Below are 26,789 nucleotides of genomic sequence, written 5' to 3' on the forward strand. Positions count from 1 at the left end.
CTTGCCACCATTGAGCGGCTTTCTATTGCACCTGCGCAGTCCTCTGTCCACGCGCGCCTCTTTTTCCCGCCCAACATACATGTTTTGCCTCGTAATGTATCATAGAGATACTAAAAAATTAGTCTATTGGAGAAACTTAGAGAGACACGTGGACTGAACTTCCTTCAGAACAGGAAATCCGCCATTCTAGAAATTTAAAATGGCCGCCGTTGGCCAATAATAATGTAAGGACGCCTCAGCACCTCTATAAACTTCAAGCACTGCGGTTGCGTATGACTCTACCATGTGGTTACGAAACGATTACGAAAAGTCGATTATATTACAGAGTGTCTCTTCCATAGCATACTATATCTTAGAGATATGGAAAAGGGTCGACTATAATTTCCTATCTCTATGGTCGCGCTCATCCGCGACGCTTGTTAAAAGATGCGCATGCGCACTAGCGTTTGAAGCCGAGGGCTCCACCCCCGAACTAAAGCGGATTCTGTGCCGCAGAAGGAAGCGGAAGCTATTGGAAAAAGGGGCGGGAGGAAGAGAGAGAGAGAGAGAAAGGGACTGTTTCCCATCATGCTCCGCAGCTACTAAGTATTTAACCCTTTGGCGGGCGAGTCCTATTTCTTTCATCGGGGTGCTGCTGGAGTTGCGGAGGTAAGGAGAGGGGGAGATTTAATCCGCCGCCATCCTCGGCCTGCGGAGGCTTTAGGCTTTGCAAGCCCCGCTTGATCTATTCGGTACCGTCGTGCTCCTTTTCCTACGTGGGTATGGACTACTTTGCCCCTAAATTGGGAAAGAAGGGAGGTTTTGGAAGGGCGTTGGGCATGCAGAAGATAGGCTCCGTGCAAAATGCACACTTGCCTGGGAGTCGAGCGCTTTGTGCCCTACAGGATTTCCTTCTGTGGAAGCATGCGTGAGATGCAGGAAAATAACCCAATTGCAGCTGTCGTCTCGAATGCCTCTACACAAATCCCCGATGTGTAGGGGATTTTTTTAAAAAAATAATATTTTTTGCAATCGTGCCAACGTGGAGACATGACAGAGAGATGAAAAGAATGGAGTTAAAGGAAAGGGATGCAAATACTGTGGTCCTTCAAGGGTTTCTGTATTATTTTTGACAACAGAAACCACTGGATTAATAAAAACAAATCTGTTAGTATTATAAGGTGCAGCAGAACTCCTGATTTTGTTGCTATAGACTAACATGGCTACCCTTCGGAAAAGGAAATACTTACAGGCTCCAATTTCATTGGAAATCAATAAGGCTACAAGGGCATTCTCATGCACGGATACTAAGAAGTGAAATCCTTTGAGTTCAGTGGGACTTCATCCCACCTGAGTGTGCATAGGGTTACAGCCTTACAGTGCAATCCTACGCCCACTTTTCCTGGAAGTAAGTCACATAGAACTCAGTGGTACTTCTATCTGAGTAAACATGTATATAGATTTGTACTCTTAATGTATTTGGCAGGATGGTCACCTCATTGTGTAGCCTTGTTCGTGTGCAACTGTCTTCTCCAACCTGGCACCTTCCAGATGTTTTGGACTAAACTTGCGGCATGCCTGCCCTTGCTCATGGCTCTGGCTGATAGGAGTTGTAGTCCAAAACACCTGGAAAGTGCCAGGTAGGCATACAAATTCTTCTTTTGTGCCACTTGCCCCATCTCTTGGTAATGCTACAAAAAGTTCTCTTATGACCATTGTTCCTTATATAGGTGCTCCTATAGCCGTTCCTTACGTTCTTAAGGCGCAGGCTTGCTGGGAATGATTTATTTATTATAGCACTTTTATCCCACTCTTTAGCCATAGAAGACTCTTAAGACGGCTTACAAATATAATTCTTAAGACAGTCCCTGCCCACAGGGTTACAATCTAAAAAAACATGACACGAAAGGAAAAGGGATTGGAAGGGAAGAGGAAAAAAGCACATTTAGGCACTAGATTCTTAGTTGCAAAGTTCAGAAGGTCATAAGACACAATGGAAGGGCTGCTGCTTCCTCTCCCTCTGATGGCCTCATCAGCGACAGTTGGGAGTAGGAGCGATGGGAGCTGAGGTTTCACACATCTGCAAGGAACTAGGTTGGGGAATTCTCTAGCCATAAATGGGGAATGCTTGTATCCTCAGTAATACGAACACGATTTTAAATCTAGTTTTTCTGTGATGAAACTTTACACAGACCTGTTCTGAAAAGTTCTGTGAGGATGTCCTTTAGTTTCTGAGAAAACTCCTGTCTTGTGTAGTCCGTTGCTGCTTTGGAAGGGTTTTTGTGTGTGTGTTTTTGTGAAGTTGGTGTTGCTGGTAACTAACTGTTAACTTTCTCTCCAGATCTAAATCTGCAAGATGCTTGGACTCTGCCCTCCAGGTGAGATAGAACATAACCAGACCTTCCTAGGGTGGAATTATTTGCCTGCTGGATGTCAAGTCTCTAGTACTTGGAAAGCGTTTTCAAAATGTAGGAAGCTTTGTATTTGCTCAGAACTCTTCATCAGGCATGAAACATTACTTGGGTGAAGAAGGGTTCTGTACAACATGAATGCTTGCTACTCTACCCACATAGTTGCTCAATAAAAGGCTAACTGTTATTGGGATGGGCCATGTATAATCACTGTTGTAGCTACATCAGAGAGGTCCATCATGTTAGTCCATTACAGCATTTTCTGACACTTTTAAAACTAACCAATGAATGGTTCGTGCTAATGTCTTCTGTATTTAATTTCCCTCTGAGCTCACTATTTACAATCCTCCCCATCTCTGTGTGTGTCCTACATAAAAAGTCCTACAACACAGCTTGGCGTGTTGTCCAAACCCGGTGTCAGTGGGTTATGCAAGGGTTGTTTAACCTTTGCACAACCCACTCCTACCAGGTTTGGATGACGCAAGCCACAGTTGCGGCTTATTCAAAATGGCCATGTGCAAGCATCACAGCCCACGGTGGCTTAAGTAAGCCCCGGGGGGCTGTTTGATCAGGTGAACTGGCCTGTAGTGCATGAAGCTGGCCATCAGTCTGTCCATACTTTTAAACTACTGCCCTTTCTGACCGTTTGTTTGCGGGCATGAAGTGCTACAGAGATGAGACCCAGGAACTCTCTCTTTCTGAAGCTTCAGTGGAGAAAACCTTTACCAGATTCTGAGTAGCGCTTGCCAAAGACTAGATTGTTTAGCCAAATTGCAGTGGCAACCTCATTCTCCTGTCCAAGACACAAAAGAGTTTGGGGTCAGGTTGTGTATAACCTTCCCACCACCCCTATTTAAATAGTTGTGTATCTTCCTTAATGGTTGATGGCAGTATAATAAAAGTGTTTTTTGTTTGTATGTTCCCCACTTTCCCCCCTCTTTCCCATTTTGCAGATGCAGAAGTCGTCAGTGATACGTCCTGTATGGCATGTGAGTAGAGGATCTCTTGGAGTAGTGGAGACGGAGAATTCTCATGTCTGATCTGCTAGATGCCTTCCTGCTCCATCGTGTGCTTACATGGCACTTGGTTGCCAAATAGGAGCATAGTCCATTACTAGTTCAGACAATTTGTCCATCGTTTCCCCAGCCCTGATGTAGGGAATTGAGCCCCTGAGCATGTGCAGAGTCGCCATACCTTGATCACTGCAGCCAGCCTGGCTCAATTCCAGTTTGACTCATTGAGGAAAAAGCCAGGAATCCTTTCCTTGGCAAGGCCTTGACATCCTCCTTGCAAGTAGGGGAAAGTCCCAGCAAGGCCTCGGACTAGCAGTTGTTTTGAAGGCCTTGCCTTCCTCCTTCCTGTGTTCAGTGATGCGCATAAAACAGACAAGCATATATCTGATTTCTGGTGATGTCAGTTTTCCGTCTGAGAACACAAGACATTCCTGTTCCGGAGCAGAGGGATGAGTGGAATGCAGAGAGCTTCGGCTATTGGGTGGTATAGAAATGCAATAAATAAACTTTTAATTTCTATTTCCTTAATTTCAGGCTGCGTGTTCCAAGACAACAACTGGAACTTCCGTGACAGCCCTTCAAAGTAAGCTTAAGGACTTGTGCATCTGAGTGAAACTGCCATTCATGTGGAGGTGGAAGGGGATGGATATTTTCTTGGTAGAAATCGGGCTGGTGGGGTCACGGCCCTTGATGCTTGGCTTCGCAGTTTGATATGATGACCTATGTTGATGGACGACGCTAGTCTTATGGCAGGAGTTACCAAAGCCCTGATCAAACTGTCATTGCTCCACAGAGCCTCTTTCTGTCCTGATCTTCCTTTTATTGACCGAATTCTCTTAATTTCCTTCACAGGTGGGATACTCTGGGCCAAGAAAGGTGAGTGCTAGTGTTACTGCTCTTGCTTCCCCCCCCCCAGTTGTCCTTGAAAATAAATAAATCTTTATATGCCTTTTCAAAAAAAAAACCCAACCATGCTTTGTTTGAAGAAACAAAGAAAAAATCGTACCTGTGGTGCCACAGGATTTAAGCCACAGGATTGCCTTGGACAAGAGTTCAAGTGCATCGTGGCTTTTGCCTCTCGAAGCACCGTCATGCTTCACAGGTCCCCCACCATATCCTTACCCTGCTGTGTCCATCTCCAGTGATGAGATCTTTACCGCCCCAGTCTGATCTCTTGTGATGGAGTGGTCCCCTCTGAGTGTGGGAGCTCAGCACAGCTTTGGGTAGGGATGGGAGGGTCCTAGCCTCTGACTTCGGTTTCCTCTTGTGTTTCAGGGCCTTAGCGTTGCCTCAGCAGACAGGCCTGGAGCAGTTGACTTAAAAGACCTTGCATCCCAACAGGTGAGGTGGAGATTTCTGTGCTCAAAACGAAGTGTGTGGGAGTCTTAACCCTAGAGCTGCTTTCCTCCAACCTGGTGACTCTTGGATGTCAACTCCTATCATTCCCAACCAGCATGGCTGATGGGAGTTGAAGTTGAACACATCTGGAGGGCGCAGCAGGTGGAGGAAACATGGCTTAGGGCATCACTGGTCCCAATGAGGAAATCCTGTTGCGTCTTACCGTCTGTACTGGTGCCAGAACCTGCAAAGGTTGAACCCACTGGGACCGGCAGAGGGAGAGGAGGAAACTCTGCTCCAGAAGGAACAGTCTGATGGGACTTCAGTCGGATCGAAGGAAGGGCTGCAGCTCAGTGCTTGGGCATTTGCTCTGCATGCAGGAGGGGGCTTTGAAATTTGTTGGGCATTTGTAGCTGTCCGTCCATTTTGTGTTCTGATGAGAGTACTGTTTTTTTTTTTTTAATTTCTTCAACTAGTTTCTGAAGCATCTCTCCAGCTTCTTTGTGAGGAATGCAAGACCTATTCCTGGTGCTGCCTTGTCCTCTGGACTGCTCCAAAGGGAGAAGAAAGTGAGTTTGCCTATAGCTCCGAATTTTCCCCACTTATCCACTTGGGCCTTCAAATCTGTCCCGTCTCCCACTGACATGATGATCTCTCTTTTGGAATCTCGTTCGGCTGAATATTCCTGTTGAGAAGTGGAATCTGAGTATCAGTCGGGAGCAAGCCTTAAACTGGGGCTGGGGCAGCCCCACTCTGTTGTAATCAGCACATAAGTTCCTTTTGCTGCGACCTGGAGGCGATGGGAATTGTAGTTTTAACCCACTAGGTTGGAAAATGCTGGTCTAAATCTTACCACAGAAATGAAAGAAGCTGGAGGAAGGGAAAGTGCTAACAGGAGTGGATTTGTGTGTGGAAAGACAGATCAGTTTTCTCCAAAATAAATAAATCCTGAGCTGACAGTTCACATCGGCTCTAGTCAAACAAATGAACAAAAAACTAGATCCTGCCAGCTTGAAATCTGCTGCTTCCTAACAAGACCTGTTGCCATGGATTAAGCAGAAGCCCAGCTTGTCCTGGGTTCTTTTTGTATGTTTTTTAATGTTCAAACCTTCTTCCCTGCAGGATGGTGAGCCTGGAGTGGACAGAGCCTCCATTTGTGATAAAGAGACCTACCTGGTAAGAAGTAAAGACCCCTTCCTGCCTGAGACATAGAACCCTGCCTTATATTGGGCCAGGCTAATTGAGCCCAGTATTGTTGGGCTAAGAAACCTCTCTGGGGTTTCAAGCAGGAGCTTTTCCAGTCCTACCTGGAGATGGTGTGAATTGAACCTGGGCCCTTGTGCGTGCCGGGCTGGTGCTCTTACCACTGAGCTGTCTGGCCCTGATAGGGAGTTGTAGCCAAGGCAGCTGGAGGGTACCCAGTAAGGCTGCTATAAGCCCTACAAAATGCTGGCCCTGGACTGAGCATTCCGTGATGCAGAACAAAGATAGAGCGGCATTGGCTGGTACCTTTTTGTGCCATCTTTCCTCAAGCCCCCATGTAAATGCCCCCAAAGTCCTTTGTTGGCTGTGTCATGCGTAGTCGGGGGAAGGAGTGGCTGCAGTTTTAATGATGAGTCTAACTAGCTCACTTTGATTTCATATAAAGCCGTGAAAATGTTTGAACAACTGAAAAACTGCAAATGAACCGGGTACAGGTGGCTGGGTTCTGGGTGCCTGGCTTTGGATGATCACTAACTTGCTGACCGTTTCTGTGTTATTGTTCCTCTCCCCTCCGTGCAGATGGTAGCCTGAAGCGAGACAAATCATATGCAACATCCTTAGCAGAGGTGAGAATTCGCCCCTGGCAGGGAGCCTAGGTCTCCTTGTAGGAACATAAATGCTGTGGTGTTGACAAATCCCCCTTACCTCTTTTCCAAACTGGCTCCTATGATGAGACATTTACCGCCCCAGTCTGATTTCTGTGACTGAGTGGTCTCTCTGAGTCCAGGAGCCCAGCATCAACAAGAGTACGGATGGGAGATTACAGTTTCTCTGACACTGATGAAAAGTTTTTTAAATTTTGATTCCTATGATAGCAGCCTTGAATGATGTCTTCTTGGTGGAAAGGCAGGGTGCAAATAAATAAAAATGTGGGTTTTGGATCCACCCACCCACCCATGGTCTGGCAAAGGCATCACTGCTTTTTATTACACTTACATCCTTTTCTTTTCCAAAGCTCAGATTGGTCTGCCTGGGGCTCCTGTTGGTTTCTGTGGTTACTGCACAGCATGGGTTGCTTCTGGTCCCTTTCACTGGGCCTCGGACCACTTCAAGACCCGGCGTTGCTTCTGCATCCAACAGGTGAGAGTCATAAAGCAAAACCAAGTAGCCCAGATGATTTGCTGGGTGCAGGTAGAGAGAGGATAAGAGGAGTACAGGGAGAACATCCCAATGATGAGATCACGGCGTGTCTTACGCTCTGCCTTGGCACCAGAACCTGTAAAGGTTGAACCCACTGGAGCCAGCAGAGGGAAAAGAGGAAACACGGTCCCAAAAGGAACTGTCTGATGGGATTAGAACAGGTGCAGAACACCAGGCCCACAATCTGGCCCTCTGGGGTCCCGCCAGAGGGTGACACACACCCCCTTTCCCCTCACCACCTGTGGTCAGGTGGGGTTCTGGCTTTCCCCCATTCTAAAAGGCTCAAAACACCTCTCGTAAGGTGCAGTTCCTGGCAGTAAGAGCTTTAAGCTAAAATAGGCTGGTATTTTTTGGTGTCTTGGTGCTGGCTCTAATGCAGTTCCTAGAGCTTCCCCCAAATGAAATGCCATCTGGAAAAGGTTCAGTGCCCCTGGATTAAGACAAGCCTATATCAGGTGAATGTCATATGTGGATTGTCTAAAGTAGCTCACTGTGGGTTTTCCGTTCCTCTCCCCACCTCCCATACACAGGTATGCACAGTCACCGAAGGCTACCAAGAATCAACAAGCCGTCAGCATGCTCAGCTGTGGCCCTTGCATTCCTTGGGAAAGAAGGCTCATATCCCTTATTAGTCTAGAACAAAGCAAGGAAGAAGAGAAATGGGGCTTATATCCTTCTGCATCGTTCCACTTGGGCTTCCTCAAAGCTTATTTTACAACTTGCACATAAGGCGGACTCTAAATCTGAAGATGCTTATTACTGACCTTCATCGGAGGCCAAGTTACCTGAAAGTCAAGATAATTTTTAATCCATAAGAAAAGAGGGTAATGATATATGAAATTGCAAGACCTTGAGGTATGCAGCCAAAGTCTGTCAAGAGATAGTGTATTTCTCAAACTCAATGTGTCAAAAGAATTTTAGAATGTTAAGGGGAATGAATTTCCGGCCACTTTTTGTTTACCTGTCAACATTTTTTTTTTAAAAAAAAGTATGTAATGATCATTAATAAACTGTTTTGTGTTTTTAAAGAAACGTTTGATGTGAATTTGCTGTTGTGGGCATCATGGGAAGACATTGGGATCATTCATATAGTAAAACCTACAAGAAAATGTGTATGTACCTTACATGCAGATAGTGCATAAGAACATAAGTGACATGCTGGATCAGACCGAGGGTCCATCTAGTCCAGCACTCTTGTTCACATAGTGGCCAACTAGCTCTTGGCCAGGGACCAACAAAGCAGGACATGGTGCAACAGTACCATCCCACCCATGTTCCCCAGCAACCGGTGCACACAGGCTTACTGCCTCAAATACTGAAGATAGCACACAACCATCAGGGCTAGTAGCCATGGATAGCCTTCTCTAGGAATTTATCCAAGAAGGCCATATGGATAGTACCAGTAAGTAAAATACTGTTGGTGAAGATCTTGATTTATAGAAAACTTCTGCCTGTGTAGCTGTACTCTGAAGTCAGTATTTAGATCCATCCTAGCATCTGCAAGTGGGAGTTGACAAATCTGTTTCTTGCTATCTAAGCAGTTCTGGAATTGCACGCTTTTGCAGAAGGGATGGAGGACGGTTATGACAGCAGCTTAAGCAGAGCTTTCCAAATGATCCTAAAGTTGAGCAGAACATATCTGGGCCGCCTTAAGAGTGGAGGTGGGGAACTTGCAGCCTTCCAGATGTAGCACTCCCATCATTCCTGGTGGGAATGGTCATGATGGGTGTAAACTATCAGTACCTTTATTCAACAGTCAAATAAGCATCATGGCTTGTTTCATCTGTACAACATGCACCGGGGTTTTTCTCCTTTGTGAGGCAGCTGGCACAATATAAGGTACTGCAGCTGCTGTCCTCCATGGTCATGAAAATGCCATCACAGCTCGTAGAATAGAGTTGGAAGGGGCCTATAAGGCCATTGAGTCCAACCTCCTGCTCAGTGCAGGAATCCACCCTAAAGCATACTTGGCAGATGGTGTGGGAGAGCCCACCACCTCCCTAGGTAACTGGTTCCATGTCGTACTGCTCTAACAGTCAAGTTTGTCCAGCTGGAATCTGGCTTCTTGTAACTTGAGCCTGTTATTCTGTGTCCTGGACTCTGGGATGATCAAGGACATGGAATAACAGGCTCAAGTGACAGGAGGCCAGATTCCGGCTGGACATCAGGAAAAACTTCCTGACTGTTAGAGCAGTAGAAGAGAACTAACAGACTGTGCCTCCTACCACTTCTATTGCAAATCTTTATCATTTTAGGTATATAACAAATGCCTCCAAAGTGAGCTCACTGCCACGCTCCTGGACCTAAGTTGTGCCACTTCCTAGGAGAGGAAAGAGGACATGGCAGGAATAGATTATCTCAGTCCTTTTATTGTTCACAGGGAGAAGGAATGGCTGGGCTAAGAGGTTCCTAGGGTTGATATTTGGGCCCCTGTTGGGGATATGACCCTCGTCAGGTGCCCAATCATGCCAGTTTCTGGCGCTGGTCCTGCATAGCAGGGAAAGGCTGCAGCCAAACCTCCCCACTACTGGTGTGGGTGACAGGATTCCAGTTCTACCCCATAATAGGTGAGGGAGGAGGGCCAGCCGGATGAAATGATGCAGTCAAGGAGACACAGCAACTGCTGCCTCTCAAAAATCCCAAGCAGTTCTCTGCTGCAAACTCAACAAGCTCTACTTGTTTGACTGCAGGAAAGGGTTAAGCCAAGCGGTAAGCTGGTCTGGAAATGTCCAGGGCAAGTGACTCATTACGTAACCCACCCACCCACCTCTCTTTCTTCCGCCCACCGCTGCTGCCTTTTCTAAAAGCGTCCCTTGGCAAACAGTTCCACCTGGGCACCCACCCAGCAGCTGGCTGGGCAAAGAAATTGGGACAGGCACGCAGCAAACAAGCCCAGGCCTGTTGCGGCTGCTGGACCCGGCCCCTACAGCCTGCCCCGCTTCCCCTGCGGCTCTTTCAGCCGTGCCCCATGCACGCACACAGCCGTCTCGCCCCCCGACAGCTGGCGATGGGTCCCAGCTGGCTGGGCCTGATGTTTGCTCTGGCGGCAGCTGCACCGCCTGGCTGCGTGGGAGGCGATGTGCCTGCGACAGGAGCCCCTGCCCCGGCACCCTGCCCGGTGGACGAGAGCACAGCAGCCCCGGAGGGGGGAAGCCGCTTGGTGCCCAGATTTAGCACGTGCATGCTGAGCTGCGCTTCCCAAGCCATGCTCGAGATGGTCAGTGCCAAGTCCACGGTCTCGCTGAAACTCAACGAAGGCACGGAAGGTAAGGAGGGAGGGGGAGGAGGAGGAGGGCCATAGGAAACCCAAAGGCCATCACTGCTGTCGAAAGTCAGCCACGTAGCCAATCGGGTGGCAGCAGGGAGGGGCTCACAGGCTCCTCCCTTGCATACAGGGCCGGCCTCAAAGGTAGGCATAGCCGGGCACCTCCCGAGGGCCCAAACCCCCCAGCAGGGCCCTACCGAACGAGCTCCCTGGAGTTGCTCCTCTACACCATTGCAACCGGCTGGTTTACCTGCTTCTTGCTCTGGCCCAGGCAATGGTGGCAATGAGAAGAGGGAGCAGCAGATGCCCTGGCCTCCTTGCTCCCTGCCTCTGCCGGACTAGCAAGAAAGAGGAACAGCAGCCACTGTTTACAATAGCTTTGAGAAGATAGATTCACTGAGGGGGGAGAGGCTGCGGGGAGTTTCCCCAAAGGTCCTGGAGCCTCCAACGCCTGCATGCTCAATGCTCTGCTGCAGTTCTTGGGTGTCATGGGAGCTTTGGGTTCCCAGGGCTCCTTAAAGGAAGCGGTGTACACCTGGAGTAGCGTAAGGGCAAAGTTGGGCAAGCATCAGCCTTGCGGAATCTACTTGACTAGAACCCTGAGATCTGCCAAACAGAGTCTTGCGGCAAAAGACATTCACTTAGAATTAAAGAGTTCTGAGCACAGGAATCTGTTTTGTGTACCAGAACTGAATGGTGCTCACAAATCTGGGTACCTCAAGCTGTCTTCATTTCAAAAATATAATATTTTTGTGTGCGGGGGTGGGGGTGGGGATTTTGTTATCAAATGATCGATAGTCAAAAATCCTTTCCATGTACTGTAAATTATCCTACGACCTATCACTGGATCCGGTTCGATCTTCTGCCTACTCCTAATGTGGCAGCTAGTGTGTGAGAGAGGCTGCCAGTCCAAATCTCATCCATACCTTCAACTCATTTAGGTGGCTATAGACACGCTTTACCCGCTTCCCTTTACGTGCATTGCAGCCCCCGAGCGCTTCTTTGAAATGGAATCGGGCCCTCGGGCTGGAAGAGGTTGAACACCCTTGGTTTTATTTGTATTATTGCTGTAAATATTATATATTTGCAGGCCTGCCTTAGGCCTTGCTCTCTTGGGCCCTGAGGGACTCTGGCCTTGGAGGAAAGGAACCGTTGATCCCACAAACACCCTCATTATCGCTGCCCCTCCTTCGGCCAAGTGCTGAGTAGCTGGCTGTGGAAGGACTGTTTTCCCCCCCTGGCTGGGTTACAAGCATTGCTAGCAAGTCTCCCTGTTCCCTTACAGGTGAGGAGCACGAATTTTGCTGGATGTTGCGCCTCCGCTGCCAGAAAGGAGAGAGGCTCACCAAAGCTTTTGTCCTGCTGAACCTGGAGCAGCCTCCGGATGGGGGCCCACCGCCTCCCTACAGGCTCCTCCTCACCACACCGCCCTCGCTGCGGCAGTACTTGCGGGCCCGCCAAGGGAACCGCGGCACTCGGATCCTAAGCAGGGAAGTCTGCGGCACGCGCTTCGACGTGACGGAGCCCTTCCGCAGGGCCGAATGGGGCCGGGACGCTGAGATGTGCGTCAAGGCCGTCTGTCCGGAGGAAGACGTCTGCAGGGCTTCGCGGCTGGGCCTGCATTGCCCGCCCTTCTTGGCAACTCTGTGGCGCAGCGTGCCTCGGCCTGACGGCTAGGCTCTGGAGTGGAGAACGGCTGCTTGCAACTGTTGGGAGCACAGGGCGGGGAGCACGCACACGCGCACACACACTCCAATCGAGCAGCTACCGGCACGCCGGAGATAATATTGTGACAGACTTTACTTCGGTGTCAATTTTTAATCGCCGATTTCAATATTACATAAAACAATACAAATATCACACATGCAAGCAGGCACATTACTATAATCACTAGGGGGAAAAGTATATAGAGAAGACTAAGGAACAAAGCCGCTAACACTGTACAAAGGGTTTCTCGAATCAGTACAAAGACAGTATCTGCTCTCTATAGTCCCGGCACCAGCGTGCAGTACAGTAGGGCAAGTGCCACGGGACTACTGGACCCACTGTCATTGCTGCGAGAAATGGAAGGGCCTCATAATGACGCTGAGTGGAGTTCTGGGCACTGCTATCTTAATTATGCCTCATGTTGGGGGCAGGGCTGGTGTAATTAAAGCGGGGGTACCAGCAAGTTCAGATGTGGGGGACCTGGACTGGTAATGTCAGGTGAGAGGAAAATGTTTCTCCTGCAACGCAGCTCCCTCAGAGGAAATTACTGTGACTTTTAAAAAGCCCTATGAAAGGGTGGCATTTGCACCTCTTGTGTAGACTGAGGGAAACCCCGAAACGGGAAAATGTTTGTGTCTGGTCATCTATCTACCAACCTGGGGTCAGATACTGGGTCTCCCCCATCTACTGTAATCTCTGCTGCTTTACCTACTTTACCTGTTTGGTCTGTGCTGTGCTTTTTCCACTCTATTATTCCTTGTCTCAATCCATTCCTTCCATTTATATCTTCAGCCTTTCCTTGATACGTCTTTGAAAGATGCCTGCTTTGACTAAGGCCTGGACTCAAAAGTTTCCCCCTACAGCTATCTAGAATTTGGGAGATGGGGGTCATTGTAAGGAAGTTCTATGATATTGTCACGTTGTTTGAGGCTTTTGAAATAAACCGGCTAAGCCTCTAATGTATTCTCCATTTATTTCGGCCACTTTTAATGCTGGAGAACAGGAATAGGCTAACCAGCCTGTTATGCCAACACTTTACTCAGGAAAGCTATGGCTGCTTATTTAACTGCAGGGAAGGCTACTTGATGGACACAAGCATGAGTGTTTTATGAATTCCCTTCTTATTCGAATCTAAGGGCTTTCCACCTTCACCGCTCACCTCCCTAATAAATACTAGCTGTACAATCCCATACACAAAGCCTCACTGAGTTCAATGGAACTTATTCCTAGTTAAGGATGTATAGGGTTGCAGGCTGATAAGTGGTGTAAAAATCCAGTAGAGTTATGCCTGCTGAGTCTAGGCCAGGGATTCTGAATAACTCCTGGCAAAACTGTAATCTTAAGAAAAGTTTATTCAAGGAACATAAAATTAAGTATATAAGAAAACATATGGCCAGGTCGGGAGGATACAGGATAATGGGGGCATCAAATGGCAGGGCGCAGAGACCTTTTGCCATACTGATGTACAAGGGCTTGGAGGAATGTCCTACTCTCTCTCTCTCTGCACAGTAGATCCAATAAGTGCCAACGTTCATTCCTATGCCTTATGACATGCAACATTCCTTGAGATGGCCTTTCTATTGCATGTTGGGATGGGAGTGAAAACTCACCCACAGCTGGGGGTGAGATGGGGCAGGGGAACTCACAAGGCATCAGAAACTTCAACGGAGAGGCAGATTTTGGGGGGTGGGGGTCCTGGTTCTTGTATTTGGCCTGGAAATGAAGTGATAAGGAAAGCTTAACCCGTGTAAGCACAGGGAAATAAAACTCACAAAAAAGTGGCAACCCTAAATCCAGCCGGCCTCCAATATTGCCTATATCTGCATGAACGGGATTGCTTGCGGAATTTTGGACGACTGCTTGCTGAAATGTGGTGTCCTCTATGTCAGCCGTACAATTCTCATGGCCCCTTTATAGGGCAGTGTGGTTTGTTTTATCAGATGTTTGCTGCAGGAACACAAGAAGCTGCCTTAGATTACATCAGACCATTTGTTTATCTACCCCTGTGTTTTCTACTCTGACAGCAAGTCTCTCCAGCGTCTCAGGCAGAGAGAGGCTTTCCCCAATGCCTACTACATGAATGATCCTTTTAACCCAAGATACCAGACAATAAAGACTGTAGTTAAAGAGTAGTAGCACCAGTAGTAGCACATTTCAAGGCTTCCCATTTGTTATTAGACGACAGAGGCATGATCACTGGAATCTGATTCAACATTACTAAGAGCACAACCACACAAGAGCCATACTGGTTCAAAACAAAGACCTAACTAGTCTAGAATTCTGTTCTCATAGTGGTTGACCAGATACTTCTGTGAAGCTGACATGCAAGACAATGGCACAATAGATTATTTCCCCCAGCAACTGGTATTCAGACACATACTGACTCTGATACTGAAGATAACATATAGCCACCGTATCTAGCAGCCATTGGTAGCACAGTCCTATGCATGGCTAGTCAAAAGTCTCTCCCATTGAGTTCAGTGGGACTGACTCCCAGGTATGTATGTATGGCATTGCAGTTTTAGGCTTACACATTCCAGGAAGTTGCAGGAGAGGGAGGTGAGAAGCTAACCAGGGCCATTTCCCTATCCCTGCTGAAAGACCACTTGCTTTTCTTCTTTTTCCTCGCCATCACTTCTTGTTGTGACATTTTAGATTGTAAACTTGAGGGCAGGGACCATCTTGTTTTTATTGATCCTAAGTAAGCTTCTCTGGCAACCTTGGGGTGTGTGTGAAGAGCAGGACAGCAATGTTTAAAATAATAAAATCGTACCTGGTAATAAGTCCCATTGAACTCAATGGGAGCTATCTCTGAGCAGACATGCCTTCAGTTTTTTGTGCTAGACAGGGTCAGGGTGGCCAAAGGTGTCAACTACCAAGCAAATTTGATGAGGGATTTGTGATTCCTTTGCAACAGTTGCACCAAGATGACCCTACCTCTTGTTTGAAAGCCCATGTGGCTTCCAGGTCAGCTGTGCAGTGTAATGGTTGCAGTGGGTTTCAGGACACACAGGCTTCTACACGCCTACAAATTCTTCCTTCTTTCCCTAGCTGGGGTGGTAGCTCAGAGGGAACAAGGCAAGAAGGTCTCTGAAAGAGCCTCGAGTTCAAATCGTGCACGCCCCCCCCCCGCTCACGAAATTAGGGGGACCACCTGGAAAGGGGGAAAATGTTCTAGTGGGAAGGTTATGAGTGCAACACGGAAGGAGTCGGCGCTGGCCAATCAGATGCCGCGTTCGCGTTCCGGTGTGTCATTCTAAAGCGTCCGGCTCAATCATTTCAGGATCGGGCTACAGTAGGGGTTTTAAAGGCGGAGCGAAAGCAAAAATGGCGTCTCCTGCGCGGGGCAACCACGTGTGGGTCGGATCTGAAACGGGTCTCCTAAAAGGTAAAAGAGGGAGTAGTCTTGTCCTGTGGGAAGGGGGATAGTTGGGAATTTGTGGATAGGCAGAAATAAATGAGGAGAAGCGAGGGTTGAGCTTGCTCACTCCCACCTCCTCCAAACGAATTTTGGTTCCTTGATCTAAGTGCCTCTGAGCATGTGTAGAGGGTCTTTCCTGTTTGAGGCATGCATTGAGGAAAGGGAGAGAGGAAGGAAGGTTTTTGATTACGTGTTGGAATGGGAGCGCAAGAAGGGAAGAGAGTGGGGGATATGAAGAAAAAGACCTGCTAGAGGAAGGAATACAAGGGCGGGCATTAAGAAATTAATGGATTAGAATAGGCATAGCAATGGGTATTAGCTGTGATAGTTAAATGGAACCTCTAGGTCTAATAGCAGAGTACCTTTGGATATCAGATGATGGGATGTTGGCATGCCCTGGTATGCTTAGAAGTTTCCTGGGGCTGCTTCTGGGAATGGGACACTGGTACTCCAGCCTGATCCAACAGAGCTCTTGGTACACTCTTTATTAAATGAGGAGGAGGCAGGAGCCCTGTGGACATTAAATGTTGGAGCAGAGATGCAAAAGTGGATATTACGGAGGGAGGTTTATGTGGGAAAGAGAATAGGCAAAAGGCTTTATAGGTGCCAAAAGTGACACTCAAGGTGGGTTGCCAAATCTACACTATAAACTTGGGGAGGGGAGGAAGCTAGAAAGCTGTGTGAGGGGCAGGTAGGGTCCATCAGTCCCCCAGGTTCTCCTTGTTGAATTGTGCAGGGAAAACTAGCCACCTATCTGTTCTGATGCCCCTTTCTTTTCCTTCTTTTAGGGATCAACTTGCAGAAGAAACAGGCCACAAACTATAAGTTGGGGGACACGGTGCTCGGCCGCCATGATGCTGTCACGGCCATGTGTTGGGCAGATCCCTATGAGTCTGAGGTGATGGAGTCACTCTCTCCTAAGGGACCTGGGAAGGTTTGGATTGGTGGGTGATGCTGGTGAAAGAAAAACTGAAATGGCAGGAGAACATGTGATTGTGGATGCTGTGAGGCGAGGCCTTAAACATAGCACCCAAATGACAAGAAGTCTTAGAAATTGGCAATGACCTCAGTAGGGTGTAGGGATGTTCTGTCAGGTTATGCTTAAGTTTCAGGTACGGGCTTTCTCTAGTCCCCCCCCCATCCTTGAATAGCTGGAGATTGCAAGGATTGAACCTTTTGCATAAGTTCCACCACTGAACCAAGGCACTTCCCTAAAAGAGAGCAGTCAGAGATGAGTAAGTGATTCCTAATCGCTCATGTTTTCTTTCCCCCTTCCCTTTTGTTTATCTGCAGGTCTTTGTGGGATGCCTTGACGGATCAGTCAGATTGTTTAGTACCGAGAAGGGCAAGTTTACGGAGACCCGAGACTGTGTAGGAGGAGAGGGACCCTTCTGTGGTTTGGCTTGGCTTGACAAGTAAGGACTAATCCCTTCAGTCTTCCTTGGCCATTAACTGGCCTCAGAAAATAAGGCTGCCCTTTACAAGATGCTGCCTTAGGTGACTGCTTATGGTTATAGGAACAGAGAAGCTTCCTTGTACCAGGTCTAATTGTCTGCTTTCCCGGTATTGTCCGCTCTGACTGGTAGCACCTCTCCAGGGTCTCCAGCAGAGAACGGTCTTTCCCTATCTCCTGCTACCCAATTCTTTTAAAGCGGAGATGCCGGAGATTGAATCTGAGATCTTCGGTATGCAAAGCATGTGCTCTTCCACCAAGCTATGGAGGTAAGCCCTCCATGGCCTATTTCTTTCACTGGAAAGGGTTGCCAGTGAAGAACCTCAACATTTTAAGCCTCCAATTAATTTCCCTCCATCTTCCTCCCCTTTTCATTGTTTAACTGTCATGCTGGCTGTTTGCCGTAATAAACTTGATTGATTGATTAACTGTTCCCTGCAGCTCCCTCATCACCTGTGTTGAATCCGGCTTGCTGAAGGTCTGGCGGGATGCCGCCTCAGAAAACGTGAGCCTCTTCATGTGTATGATGGGGGAGACGGGGAGGGGGGAATGTAAGAAGAGCCAAAGTGGGTAACCGGGAGAGGAAGGAGCTTTCTTCTCCTGTGGAAGGAGCACGATGTTTAAACACTCCTCTGGTAATCCATCTCTCAGTAGGCATCTGGGTGGAGATGAGAGCATAGTAGCTGATGGAGAATTGCGTAAAGAGCCAAATTTTGGCAGTTCTTTAATTCTCTGCATTTTTTTGCTTTATGTGCTTGCTTTTAAGAGAGGATAGTATTTCTGGACTTGTGGGAACTGCACGTCAAGATGCATGTGAAATCCCTTATCCCAGACCACCCCCCAAATGAGAGAGCATGAATTACTATGATGCATATTAATCAGGGCAATGTGGCTACAATTCATGGGAGTTCAGCAAGTACCTAATCTTGCCACATTCTGGAGCTGGCCCTGGGTGACTTGTTGGGGTGCTATATTTCCTGCATTGGGAAAAAATCACCTTTGTGATCCTTCCAACTCTGTGTCCATGTTTGTATGGCACTTTAAGCCAGTAATCCTTGGTTTTTAAACTACAATGTGGACAAGCCGTGCACCCACTGATTGTTGGCTTATTATTAAAGTTGGCTTATTATGCTGGTGTGTTTGAGTGATAAAAACCATAAATGTGGCATCAGATGTCATGCTAAGCCAGCCACCTGGTGTCCTTCAAATGTGTTGGACTACAACTCCCAGCATTCCTTATCATCAGCCATGTTGGCTGGGAGATGCTAGGAGTTGTCAGTACATCTGGAGGTCAACAGGTTGGAGAAGTCCTACAACTCCAAGTATTCAGACTTCTTCCTATCTAAAAATATTAGTCCGTTTTATCAAATTCTCCAAAGAGTATTGTGGCATCTTAAAGACTAAAAACATTTATTGTTGCGGTGGCTTTTGCAGAGTGAAACCCATTTTGTCAGTCTCAAAGGCTAGAAACTTGGCTGTTTTTGTCTGTTAATGAAAGTTGAGATTTTCAAGAAATTAAATCCTGTAATTTTCATGATGGTCCTGCAGAATTACAGCTTTTGCACAGCCCTGCTGTTAATCATACTTTTTGTTCTTCCTTTAACAATTGTGCTTTATAGAAGTGTTGCTGCAAAGATGCCATTTTCTTGTCACTGTGTATTAGTGAGGGACTGAGAATGAGAACAATTGGCCAAAGGATGAATATAGTTGGTCTATCTGAGGATTTGAACCTGAGACTTGCGTGTTAGACAATCTGTCCACCAGAGCATGAATTTTGTACACTTCCACCATCACAAATACCTCCTGTGTCACAGGTGGAGATCCAGGTGGGCTCTGGTGTGTGCCGTATGCGCCAGAACGCTGAGCAGCCTCATCGCGTGGCCACAGGTGGCAAGGAGAACTGTCTCAAGGTGTGGGACCTACACCAACCGCAGGAGCCCATTTTCCGAGCCAAAAACGTGAGTGTACCATACTCTGCTATAGCCCAATCTCTTGGTTTTGTACATGAATGCAGCATCTGTGGAGGTTTTTGGGTATAATTCCTGGCAGAAGGTAACCTTCCCTCCATTCAGACCTCCCCTTATTCTCCTGTCACAGGTACGGAATGATTGGCTTGACCTAAGGGTGCCTGTCTGGGACCGGGACATGCAGTTCTTGCCTGGATCGGAAAAAATTGTTACCTGTACTGGACACCACCAGGTAAGAGCAGGGAAAAAGAGGTGGGTTGAGAATACCACTTAAGTTGCCCCTTCCTTGAAGCATCTTATATTTTGCTACCATCACGCCTTGCCTGGTCATATCCAGACCCGATGACTCTAATGTACTCTGCGTGGAGCTTCCTTTGAAGAGTGTTTGGAAATGGCAGTTCTAAAATGAAGTGGCAAGCGTGTTAACTAATGCCTTAGAGCATATAAATCTTAATTTTACATTAACTGCACTCAGAGCAGGGTCTTTTCAGCAGTGGCACCTGAATTGTTGAACTCCATTTCTAGGGAGGCTCATCTTACTTCCTCATTAATTATGTTCAGGCAACAAGTTGGGATGCTGTTATTTCAAAGGAGTTTGGGAGACAATAAATGATCAGTTTCTCTGTGCTTTGTTGGACTTTGGGAGGTTTTTTGCTGCTGCTGTTTTTGTGGTGATGTTGTGCTGGATCAGACCAGGGGCCTATCTAGTCCAGTGTTCTGTTCACACAGTGGCCAACCGGCTGCCCACGGGAAACTCACAAGCAGGACATGAGCGCAACAGCACCGTCCCGCACATAGTGGGGCACATAGTGGGGCACATAGGCAGACTGCTTCTGATACTGGACATAGCATATAGCCATCAGGACTAGTAGACTTCTCCATGAATTTGTTCAGTCTCTTTTGAAGCCACCCAAATTGGTGCCCAATGCTACATCTTGTAGTTTAACTCTGCACTGTGTGAAGAAGTCCTTCCTTTTATCTGTCCTGAATCTCCCACCCCTCTGCTTCGTGGGATCACCCCATCAGATTCTAGTATTATGAGAGAGGGAGAAAAATGTCTCCTTGCCCACTTTCTCCACAGGATATAAATTGTCTAAATTCAATTCCCAGTAAATTCCAACCTCCCTAACAAATTCTACAGTGTGCAAAATATGGTGAATGTCCAGCCAAAATAAATTGTCTCAGGCTTGATGTTGGTTTGATCTTGATTTCCTACATTTTTTAGCAATCGGGAGCATGTAGGCAAGTGCCAAGTTCCTCTCTTGACCCTCCTGGTCTTCTGCCTCCAGGTCCGGCTGTATGATCCCAGCTCACCACAACGCCGCCCTGTGCTAGAGGTCGCCTTTGGCGATTACCCGCTCACCGCCCTCTCGTTGACTTCTGATGCAAAGTATGTGTGTGTCTTTCTCTCTCCCTCTCCTCAAAACGTGACTTTTGGGGAATGACAATATCAGCAGCCCCCAAACTCAGTAGGGATGCCTCTGTACTGTGGGATAGATCGCTAAACCCTAATCTTCTTGGCTACTCGGAGCAAAGTGCTATGTGGGTGGATGGTGTTCTGTTGCAAAACAGGAAATGCTGTTTCAATATTTGATGCCCTTTTTCTCTCTCTCTTCCTCGCAGTGCTGTTGTAGTTGGCAGCTCGCACGGGGATGTGGCGGTCATAGATCTACGGCAAGGTGAGTATTGTGGGGCTGGAGGAAGAGCGAAAGGGCTTTGGATTTAAACCGAATCTGGAGGGCGAGTTGCAGAGGAATGTAGGGAATTAAGGTGGACTAAAGGATAGAGGCAGAAGGAGGCCATAAGGCCAAGGTGTGTAGCTAGAGAGGCATCTCAAAATAGGTGGCAGGGAAGAGCAGCAGACAGCCAGGCAAAATAACTCCCCTGGGTATGTCTTTAGCCCTAGAAATTGGTGCACGTTCCCAAAGTTTCCCAGATCTTTTAAACTCGGGCCCACATTCTACACTTTTCCTTCTGTGCTCCGGACAAAACTGAGCACCAGCCATTTGTCCTACAGTCTAGCGTGCAGAGATCTCTTGCCGTCTTCTCTGTGCAAAATTGGGGTATAGATTGGGATCCTCCTCCAACTTTGGCCTTTGTAAGCAGAATAGAAGGAATAAAAGACCACACCCAGAGGAACACCGTTGGAACAAAGCACTTGCTCTTCCCAAATCAGACCAGGCAAGTGGGTAAAATTGTCTAAGTCGTGTAAATCAATGAGAAACGCCTGCTATAGAGGGCATTACCTGTGTGCCCTGCCTGATGAACAGGGAAAAATCCACCTTGGGATCTTATTCCCTCCTTGAACAGGCCATGTTGCCGTCTGAGATAGAAGTCCCAAGGTAATACCATACCAACACCGAGAAAAACATAGGATGTTACATTGGTACACTTTCAGTCCTGTCCTTGCAATTGTAAGGACTAGGGACTTCCTGTTATATATAAAGCTGAGATTCTCAGGGGTCTGAATTTGTAACCTGGCAATTGTATCTCCCTGTGGCAGGGCGGTTAGTGAAGTGCCTCAAGGGCTTTGCTGGGAGTGTCCGTGCCATCCAGTGCCACCCAGTGCTTCCTCTTGTGGCCTCGTGCGGGCTGGACCGCTTCCTTCGGGTGCACAACCTTCACCACAAGCATTTGGAGCATAAGGTGAGGAGGAGCCCTGGCACGAGAATAGTGGCGCTGGTGTTCAGGATTCTAGCCAGCCTCTTGCGTCTCTTTCTTCCTCCACCCCGGCAACATTCTGGTGGCTTCAAAGCAAAGTGGGGTGTTTTGGACGTGTAGCTTAGGGGATTTTCTAAAGGGTTCTTTTTTGTACTAATGTACATCTCAGGGTTCCCCAAAGTATACTAATACCTTCCATCTTGATCCTGTTTTGCCGATGATCTTACTGGCACTCACCACTTGAGTTTGATATTAGAGGGAATGCTTCTTGGTCCTCTCATACTCCACGGGGTATCAACATGGCTGGGGAATGCTGCCCTGGACCTAAACCTTGAAATTTGATGCTGTGTAGGCCAGAAGAAAAAATTGGGCAACTTATTATGTCACCCGATGCCACTATACCTGGACGTTACTTAAGGTACTTCCATGCCCAGAGAGTGTATAAATGTGGCAAACAGTTAACGTATACTAGGTCATCCAGCAAGCTGTACATAGGTTGTCCAAGATGCCCTGATTACTAGAGAATTCTGGTAAAGGTATATTCTTACATCTAACAGACAAAACCTGGAGCATGGCCTTAAAAGAGAGGGACCCATTCCAGACAGGAAATAAAGCTGCAAATCGGAAAGAATGTTAGGTTGTGGGGAGTTCTGTCCTTCACTAGCAGCAACCAGGAACATGGCTCTCATAACTTGCAGCTCATAAGCTCATTTCTTAGTCTATTTACAATGAGCCTAGTGTTATGCTAGGCATCATAACCATTCCAGCTGTGAAGTTTTCTGTGCGGGAAGATTAAAATGTACAACTCTGCACCGGCTGCCTGAAATGGGTACCAGCAAAACATATCTGTTTGATTCTGCCACATGTATAAATTGCTCCTCATAGTCCCATTTAGACATGCTCTGCTTTAATACTCTTGAATGTTTTTTCTTCATGGGTACTAGATAATTCTGTTAGCCAAAGGTAAAGTACTCCCTTAATTTACTATTAACTTTATTTTTTTATTAAGACAACTTCAGAAGTCCTGGGTTTTGGGCTATCTATATATTACCTCTTCCCTGTGTGGGTGGGTTTTTTGAGTCTTGTACCAGCCCATTAACTGAAAAAAAAGTCTGTTTCTAATGCAGGTTTATCTGAAATCCCGATTGAATTGTCTGCTGATGACCAGCCGAGAGAAATGGGAGGTGAGTTGAAAGTGATGGGGATCTGGAAGTATTTTTTTTTATAATTCCTAGTTGTGATGAGGCTGCATTTCCAGATTGTGTGCACAATTTGGAATTTTGTTGTGCATTTAAGGTAGCAGGTATGAGTGTTCATTATTGCCAGCATAATTCTAAGGCAAAAATCTGGAAAGGATGTTAATGTTTTTTTTTAAATGTTCATGGGCTTCCCAAGCCTACAGAAAGATGTCTTCTATGTCACATCAGATCTGCTTATCTCCTCTCCCCAGGATGAGAGCCTCGACCCTTCTGCTGATCTCCAGAGTGATGTGAAGGAGGAAGATGACGATGAGATCTGGAACTCCATGGAAGTGGTGGCCACCAAGCGGAAAACAGAACCACAGCTGTGCTCTGTTGGAGGGCATACAGAGCCCCAAAAGGTCAAGGGCCTCAAAAAGCGGAAGAAAATTAAGAAAGCTGAATCATGATAGCGGGAGATCTCTGCCACCTTAATAAAGAGATAGAGAGTTCCTGGATCTTTGATTTGGATGACACTTGTGTTGGTCGAGGAACTAGAAACAAGAAAAGGTTCCCAGCTGCTCTTCAGGACAACCTTTTTACTCCTATACCAGCTCACCTTTGAACAAAGGGGATGGAATGGCAATAATTTGAAGTTTCATTTCCAGGAACTTATGGGAAGAACTTTGGGCCGGGGCATTGGGGGAGAGAGAGAGGTGACATTTTCCTTAATTTCCCTGCTCTGTTGTCACTTTGGCTGCTGTGCAGCTCTGCCGAATTAATTTGATTAAAGATGCCTTCTGCAATATGTTCTGTACCTTGGCTTCTTTTGGGGGGCTTTTTATTGGGCAAGAGTGATAGGTCAGAGAAATTTATTCTCACTCCCCTGTGCTATTTACAAGGCTGTTTTCTAATATTAAAAAAATTGAATGAGGGTGAGTTTATTTTATTTCTCCTAAGTATCTATGAACTGCTTTTTAGAGTCAAACTCTTACAGAGCAACATACACAACATATTAGGCATATTGGATATATGTACACTTAATAATTATAGTAATAGTGTATTAGGCCTTTGGCGTGGGCTGAACATACAAATAATGAAATTGAAAAAAGCATTTATTAAAACCTTAAAATGTATGCCAAACTTCTACATTAGATTTTTATCAATGTTGTGTACTGTCACTTCTAAGGAAGATGTTATAGACTTAACTAAGTTCACATCCCTAAATAAAACTCCTATTCCTGATGGAAAGCATACCTCAGTGGAAGAGCACATGTTTTGCTAGTGTAATCAAAAGTGAGCTAGATGCACCAATGGCATTCCCCTACAACACAGCTTCTGAACTCCATCTGTGTTAAGCTTGCGAAGAATGTGACACACAGGACAAGACCAGAAGTTCTCCTTCTGGTCCTGGATTTGCTGACAGGATGCCAGTCTAAAGCCACTCACAACAGACCCTTCATTTCTCAAGATAGGCTGTTTCTCTGGCTGCTTTACTTCAGCTTCTGAAGTCTTCCTTCTGGTCAGTTTCAAGATAGGCTGTTTCTCTGGCTGCTTTACTTCAGCTTCTGAAGTCTTCCTTCTGGTCAGTTGTTGGGAGGACTAGGACACAGCCAAGATGTCACAGTTGCCACCTCTGAAGTCTTCCTGCTTTTTGAGACCAAGCTGCCTTCTGTTGATCCTCTGGCCAGAAATTCCTCTGGAGTTTCCCTCTTTTGACTTCTGCCTTCAGTGATTTCAGCTCATCTGCCCTGTCCTAAGCACTGCTTCTCCAGCTGCTGCCTCCACAGTCCCCGCTGCTCCAAGTGACCCCTAACAGTATGGAACTGCCCCTTTTATACCATTTCTGTCAGGGCCCTCGACCAATAGCATACAATTCCTCAGTATCTGCCAACTACTGACCTAGGCAACAATCTTCATAACTGACCTATCCAAACTCTACTCCTTTTGAATCCTAATATATAAGCTGAAAGGCCTAAAGTGAACCAGTATATTGGTAACAGCTTTGGTAGTTGAGAGGCAGCCAATAGCAGGCCTCAGTCACAAAATAACTAGCCTCAAAGGAAGCCTCATCACCTCTCCCTGATAACCTTTATAATCTGAATACTACATTACGGAACACAATTACACAATTATATTTTAAACATTTTTTACTTCAGGATTTTTAGTTTTCCCACACTTAAAACAACCTAACTGCGTGGGCCAACCTAACCAGTCAACACTGGAAACCCCTGGATCTGCCTTAATTCTGTTTTCCCCAGCCAGAGGCAACAAGTCTTGTGGCACCTTAAAAAAAATGAAAAAACCTATTTTGGAATAGCTTTCATGGACTACAGTCCACTCCATGCTATCTCATCCCCCACCCTGGCCATTGGAATGGCTTTAAAAGGGAATTAGATAAAGCCATGGAGGCCAGGTCCATCAAAGGCCATTAGCCACAACAACTAAATGAAACCTCCACATTCAGAAGTAGTATATATGAATACTGATTGCTGGTGAGGGAGTGCTGGTGCTGCTGCTACTGTGTCAAATAGCAGGGCAGTTGGGTTACATCCTTCATGCTCTGTTTATCGGCTTCCAAAAACCTCTGTTTGGCCACTGTTAGGAATAGGAGGCTTGGTCTGGTCCAACAGGGCTCTTCTTCATAATAGTATGATTTATTTATTTAAAGTATTTTTATCCCGCACCTCAGCCAAAAAGGCTCTCGGAATGGCTTACAATTGATCAGTAAAGAAGACAGTCCCTGCCCTCAGGCTTACATTCTAAAAAAGACATGACACACAAGGAAAGGGGATGGGGAGGGAAGAGGGAGAAAATAAAATAGCTGGTGTATTTCCCTGATATCAGTGGTTATACTACATCCAGTGCCAGAGGCAGTAAGCCTATATATACCAGTTGCTGGGGGACAATCCTGTCCTACTTGTGAGTTGCCTGTGGGCAGCTGGTTGGCCTCTATGTGAACAGAATGCTGGGCTAGATGGACCCTGGGTCAGATCTGGTACGGTTCTTCTAATCTAATTTTTTTTCATTAAGTTAATCGCGTTGCTCCCTCTTACTGCTCCTTGTATCGCTCTGTACCATTATTGTAATTGGAATGGTTTCTAATACTGTAATTTAAATGTGATTTTAATATTTATATATGAACTGCTTGAGGGTTTTATTCAGGAGTATATAAGTATCGCAAACAAAGGCTTCCACGTTTTCTTCCCCCCCTTTTTAAAGCGGGGTGGGGAGGGTGCTGTAGCTGACGATGCCCCGGGCAGAGCAACTTCCCTGCCCCACCGGCGAGGCCCGAGGGTGACCTCACAAAGCCGCCTAGGGAATAGGAGGCTGGCCGCGCCGCCGGGTCCCTTTGGCGGCCGGGCCGGCCCCCGGTCCAGGCGCCGCGGCGGGCGATGGGCTGCGTGGAATCCAGTGAAGCGCTTTCCATCGACGAGGAGGAGGAGGAGGAAGCGACGCCCGTGGTCAGGAAGACGACCACTGCCGGGGGAAAAGGGCCCGTGGGAAAAGGTGACGATCTCCCCACGTCCCACTCCGAGATCGTAGAAGAGGATCCCGGGCAAGGGGGTTGGGGGGATTCCCGCTAGCCCCACCGCACCTAAAGAGGATGGAGAAATTCCCAGCGCGCAAGGGAACCCCCTGCGCGCAAGGGAACCCCCAGCACGTGCCACGCCTGCCGGGAGGGAAGCGCTTCCCGAGGAGCAAGGGGCGGGGTTCCAAGAGAGGGCAGGACCTCAGCGCGCGCCCCCCCCCGGCCCCGATTCTCTGCATGTAGAAAGCTATCACCTCAGGGACAAGGGGAGGCTGTATATTTATTTATTTATTGCATTTCTATACCGCCCAATAGCCAAAGCTCTTACTTAGGGTGACCCTATGAAACGGAGGACAGGGCTCCTGTATCTTTTAACAGTTGCACAGAAAAGGGAATTTCAGCAGCTGTCCTTTGTATATATGGAGAACCTGGTGAAATTCCCTCTTCATCACAACTATTCA

General features: G+C 47.1%; 2 protein-coding genes, 1 long non-coding RNA gene and 7 other non-coding genes across 10 annotated transcripts; all 10 read left to right on the plus strand.

The window, feature by feature from the left end:
* The first annotated feature begins 616 nt into the window (after window positions 1-616).
* LOC134412221 (uncharacterized) lies at window positions 617-8,167 on the plus strand. The gene is made up of 11 exons (XR_010026400.1): window positions 617-755; window positions 2,321-2,357; window positions 3,344-3,379; window positions 3,938-3,986; window positions 4,256-4,279; window positions 4,679-4,744; window positions 5,218-5,310; window positions 5,864-5,917; window positions 6,524-6,570; window positions 6,960-7,084; window positions 7,675-8,167. It is a non-coding gene; the product is annotated as an uncharacterized LOC134412221 (long non-coding RNA).
* LOC134412452 (small nucleolar RNA SNORD26) lies at window positions 3,057-3,131 on the plus strand. Its single transcript, XR_010026412.1, has one exon. It is a non-coding gene; the product is annotated as a small nucleolar RNA SNORD26 (small nucleolar RNA).
* LOC134412455 (small nucleolar RNA SNORD31) lies at window positions 4,538-4,606 on the plus strand. The gene has a single exon (XR_010026415.1). It is a non-coding gene; the product is annotated as a small nucleolar RNA SNORD31 (small nucleolar RNA).
* On the plus strand, window positions 4,935-5,062 carry LOC134412456 (small nucleolar RNA SNORD22). The gene has a single exon (XR_010026416.1). It is a non-coding gene; the product is annotated as a small nucleolar RNA SNORD22 (small nucleolar RNA).
* Window positions 5,382-5,452, plus strand: LOC134412453 (small nucleolar RNA SNORD30). Its single transcript, XR_010026413.1, has one exon. It is a non-coding gene; the product is annotated as a small nucleolar RNA SNORD30 (small nucleolar RNA).
* LOC134412451 (small nucleolar RNA SNORD29) lies at window positions 6,346-6,418 on the plus strand. The gene has a single exon (XR_010026411.1). It is a non-coding gene; the product is annotated as a small nucleolar RNA SNORD29 (small nucleolar RNA).
* Window positions 6,662-6,731, plus strand: LOC134412454 (small nucleolar RNA SNORD31). The gene has a single exon (XR_010026414.1). It is a non-coding gene; the product is annotated as a small nucleolar RNA SNORD31 (small nucleolar RNA).
* LOC134412457 (small nucleolar RNA SNORD22) lies at window positions 7,170-7,297 on the plus strand. Its single transcript, XR_010026417.1, has one exon. It is a non-coding gene; the product is annotated as a small nucleolar RNA SNORD22 (small nucleolar RNA).
* A 1,975-nt stretch (window positions 8,168-10,142) lies between the features above and the next one.
* Window positions 10,143-13,058, plus strand: LOC134412046 (uncharacterized). The gene is made up of 2 exons (XM_063145812.1): window positions 10,143-10,410; window positions 11,695-13,058. Exons 1-2 carry the CDS (start codon window positions 10,152-10,154, stop codon window positions 12,084-12,086), a joined length of 651 nt encoding a protein of 216 aa, XP_063001882.1. The 5' UTR covers window positions 10,143-10,151; the 3' UTR covers window positions 12,087-13,058.
* A 2,373-nt stretch (window positions 13,059-15,431) lies between these two features.
* On the plus strand, window positions 15,432-23,637 carry WDR74 (WD repeat domain 74). The gene is made up of 11 exons (XM_063145586.1): window positions 15,432-15,504; window positions 16,326-16,435; window positions 16,831-16,952; window positions 17,432-17,495; window positions 18,805-18,948; window positions 19,088-19,189; window positions 20,247-20,347; window positions 20,581-20,636; window positions 21,461-21,603; window positions 22,746-22,802; window positions 23,069-23,637. The coding sequence occupies exons 1-11, from the start codon at window positions 15,444-15,446 to the stop codon at window positions 23,264-23,266; spliced, it is 1,158 nt and encodes a 385-aa protein (XP_063001656.1). The 5' UTR covers window positions 15,432-15,443; the 3' UTR covers window positions 23,267-23,637.
* Window positions 23,638-26,789: the final 3,152 nt, after the last annotated feature.

This window comes from Elgaria multicarinata, chromosome 21, assembly GCF_023053635.1.
Source record: "Elgaria multicarinata webbii isolate HBS135686 ecotype San Diego chromosome 21, rElgMul1.1.pri, whole genome shotgun sequence".
Lineage (NCBI taxonomy): Eukaryota > Metazoa > Chordata > Lepidosauria > Squamata > Anguidae > Elgaria > Elgaria multicarinata.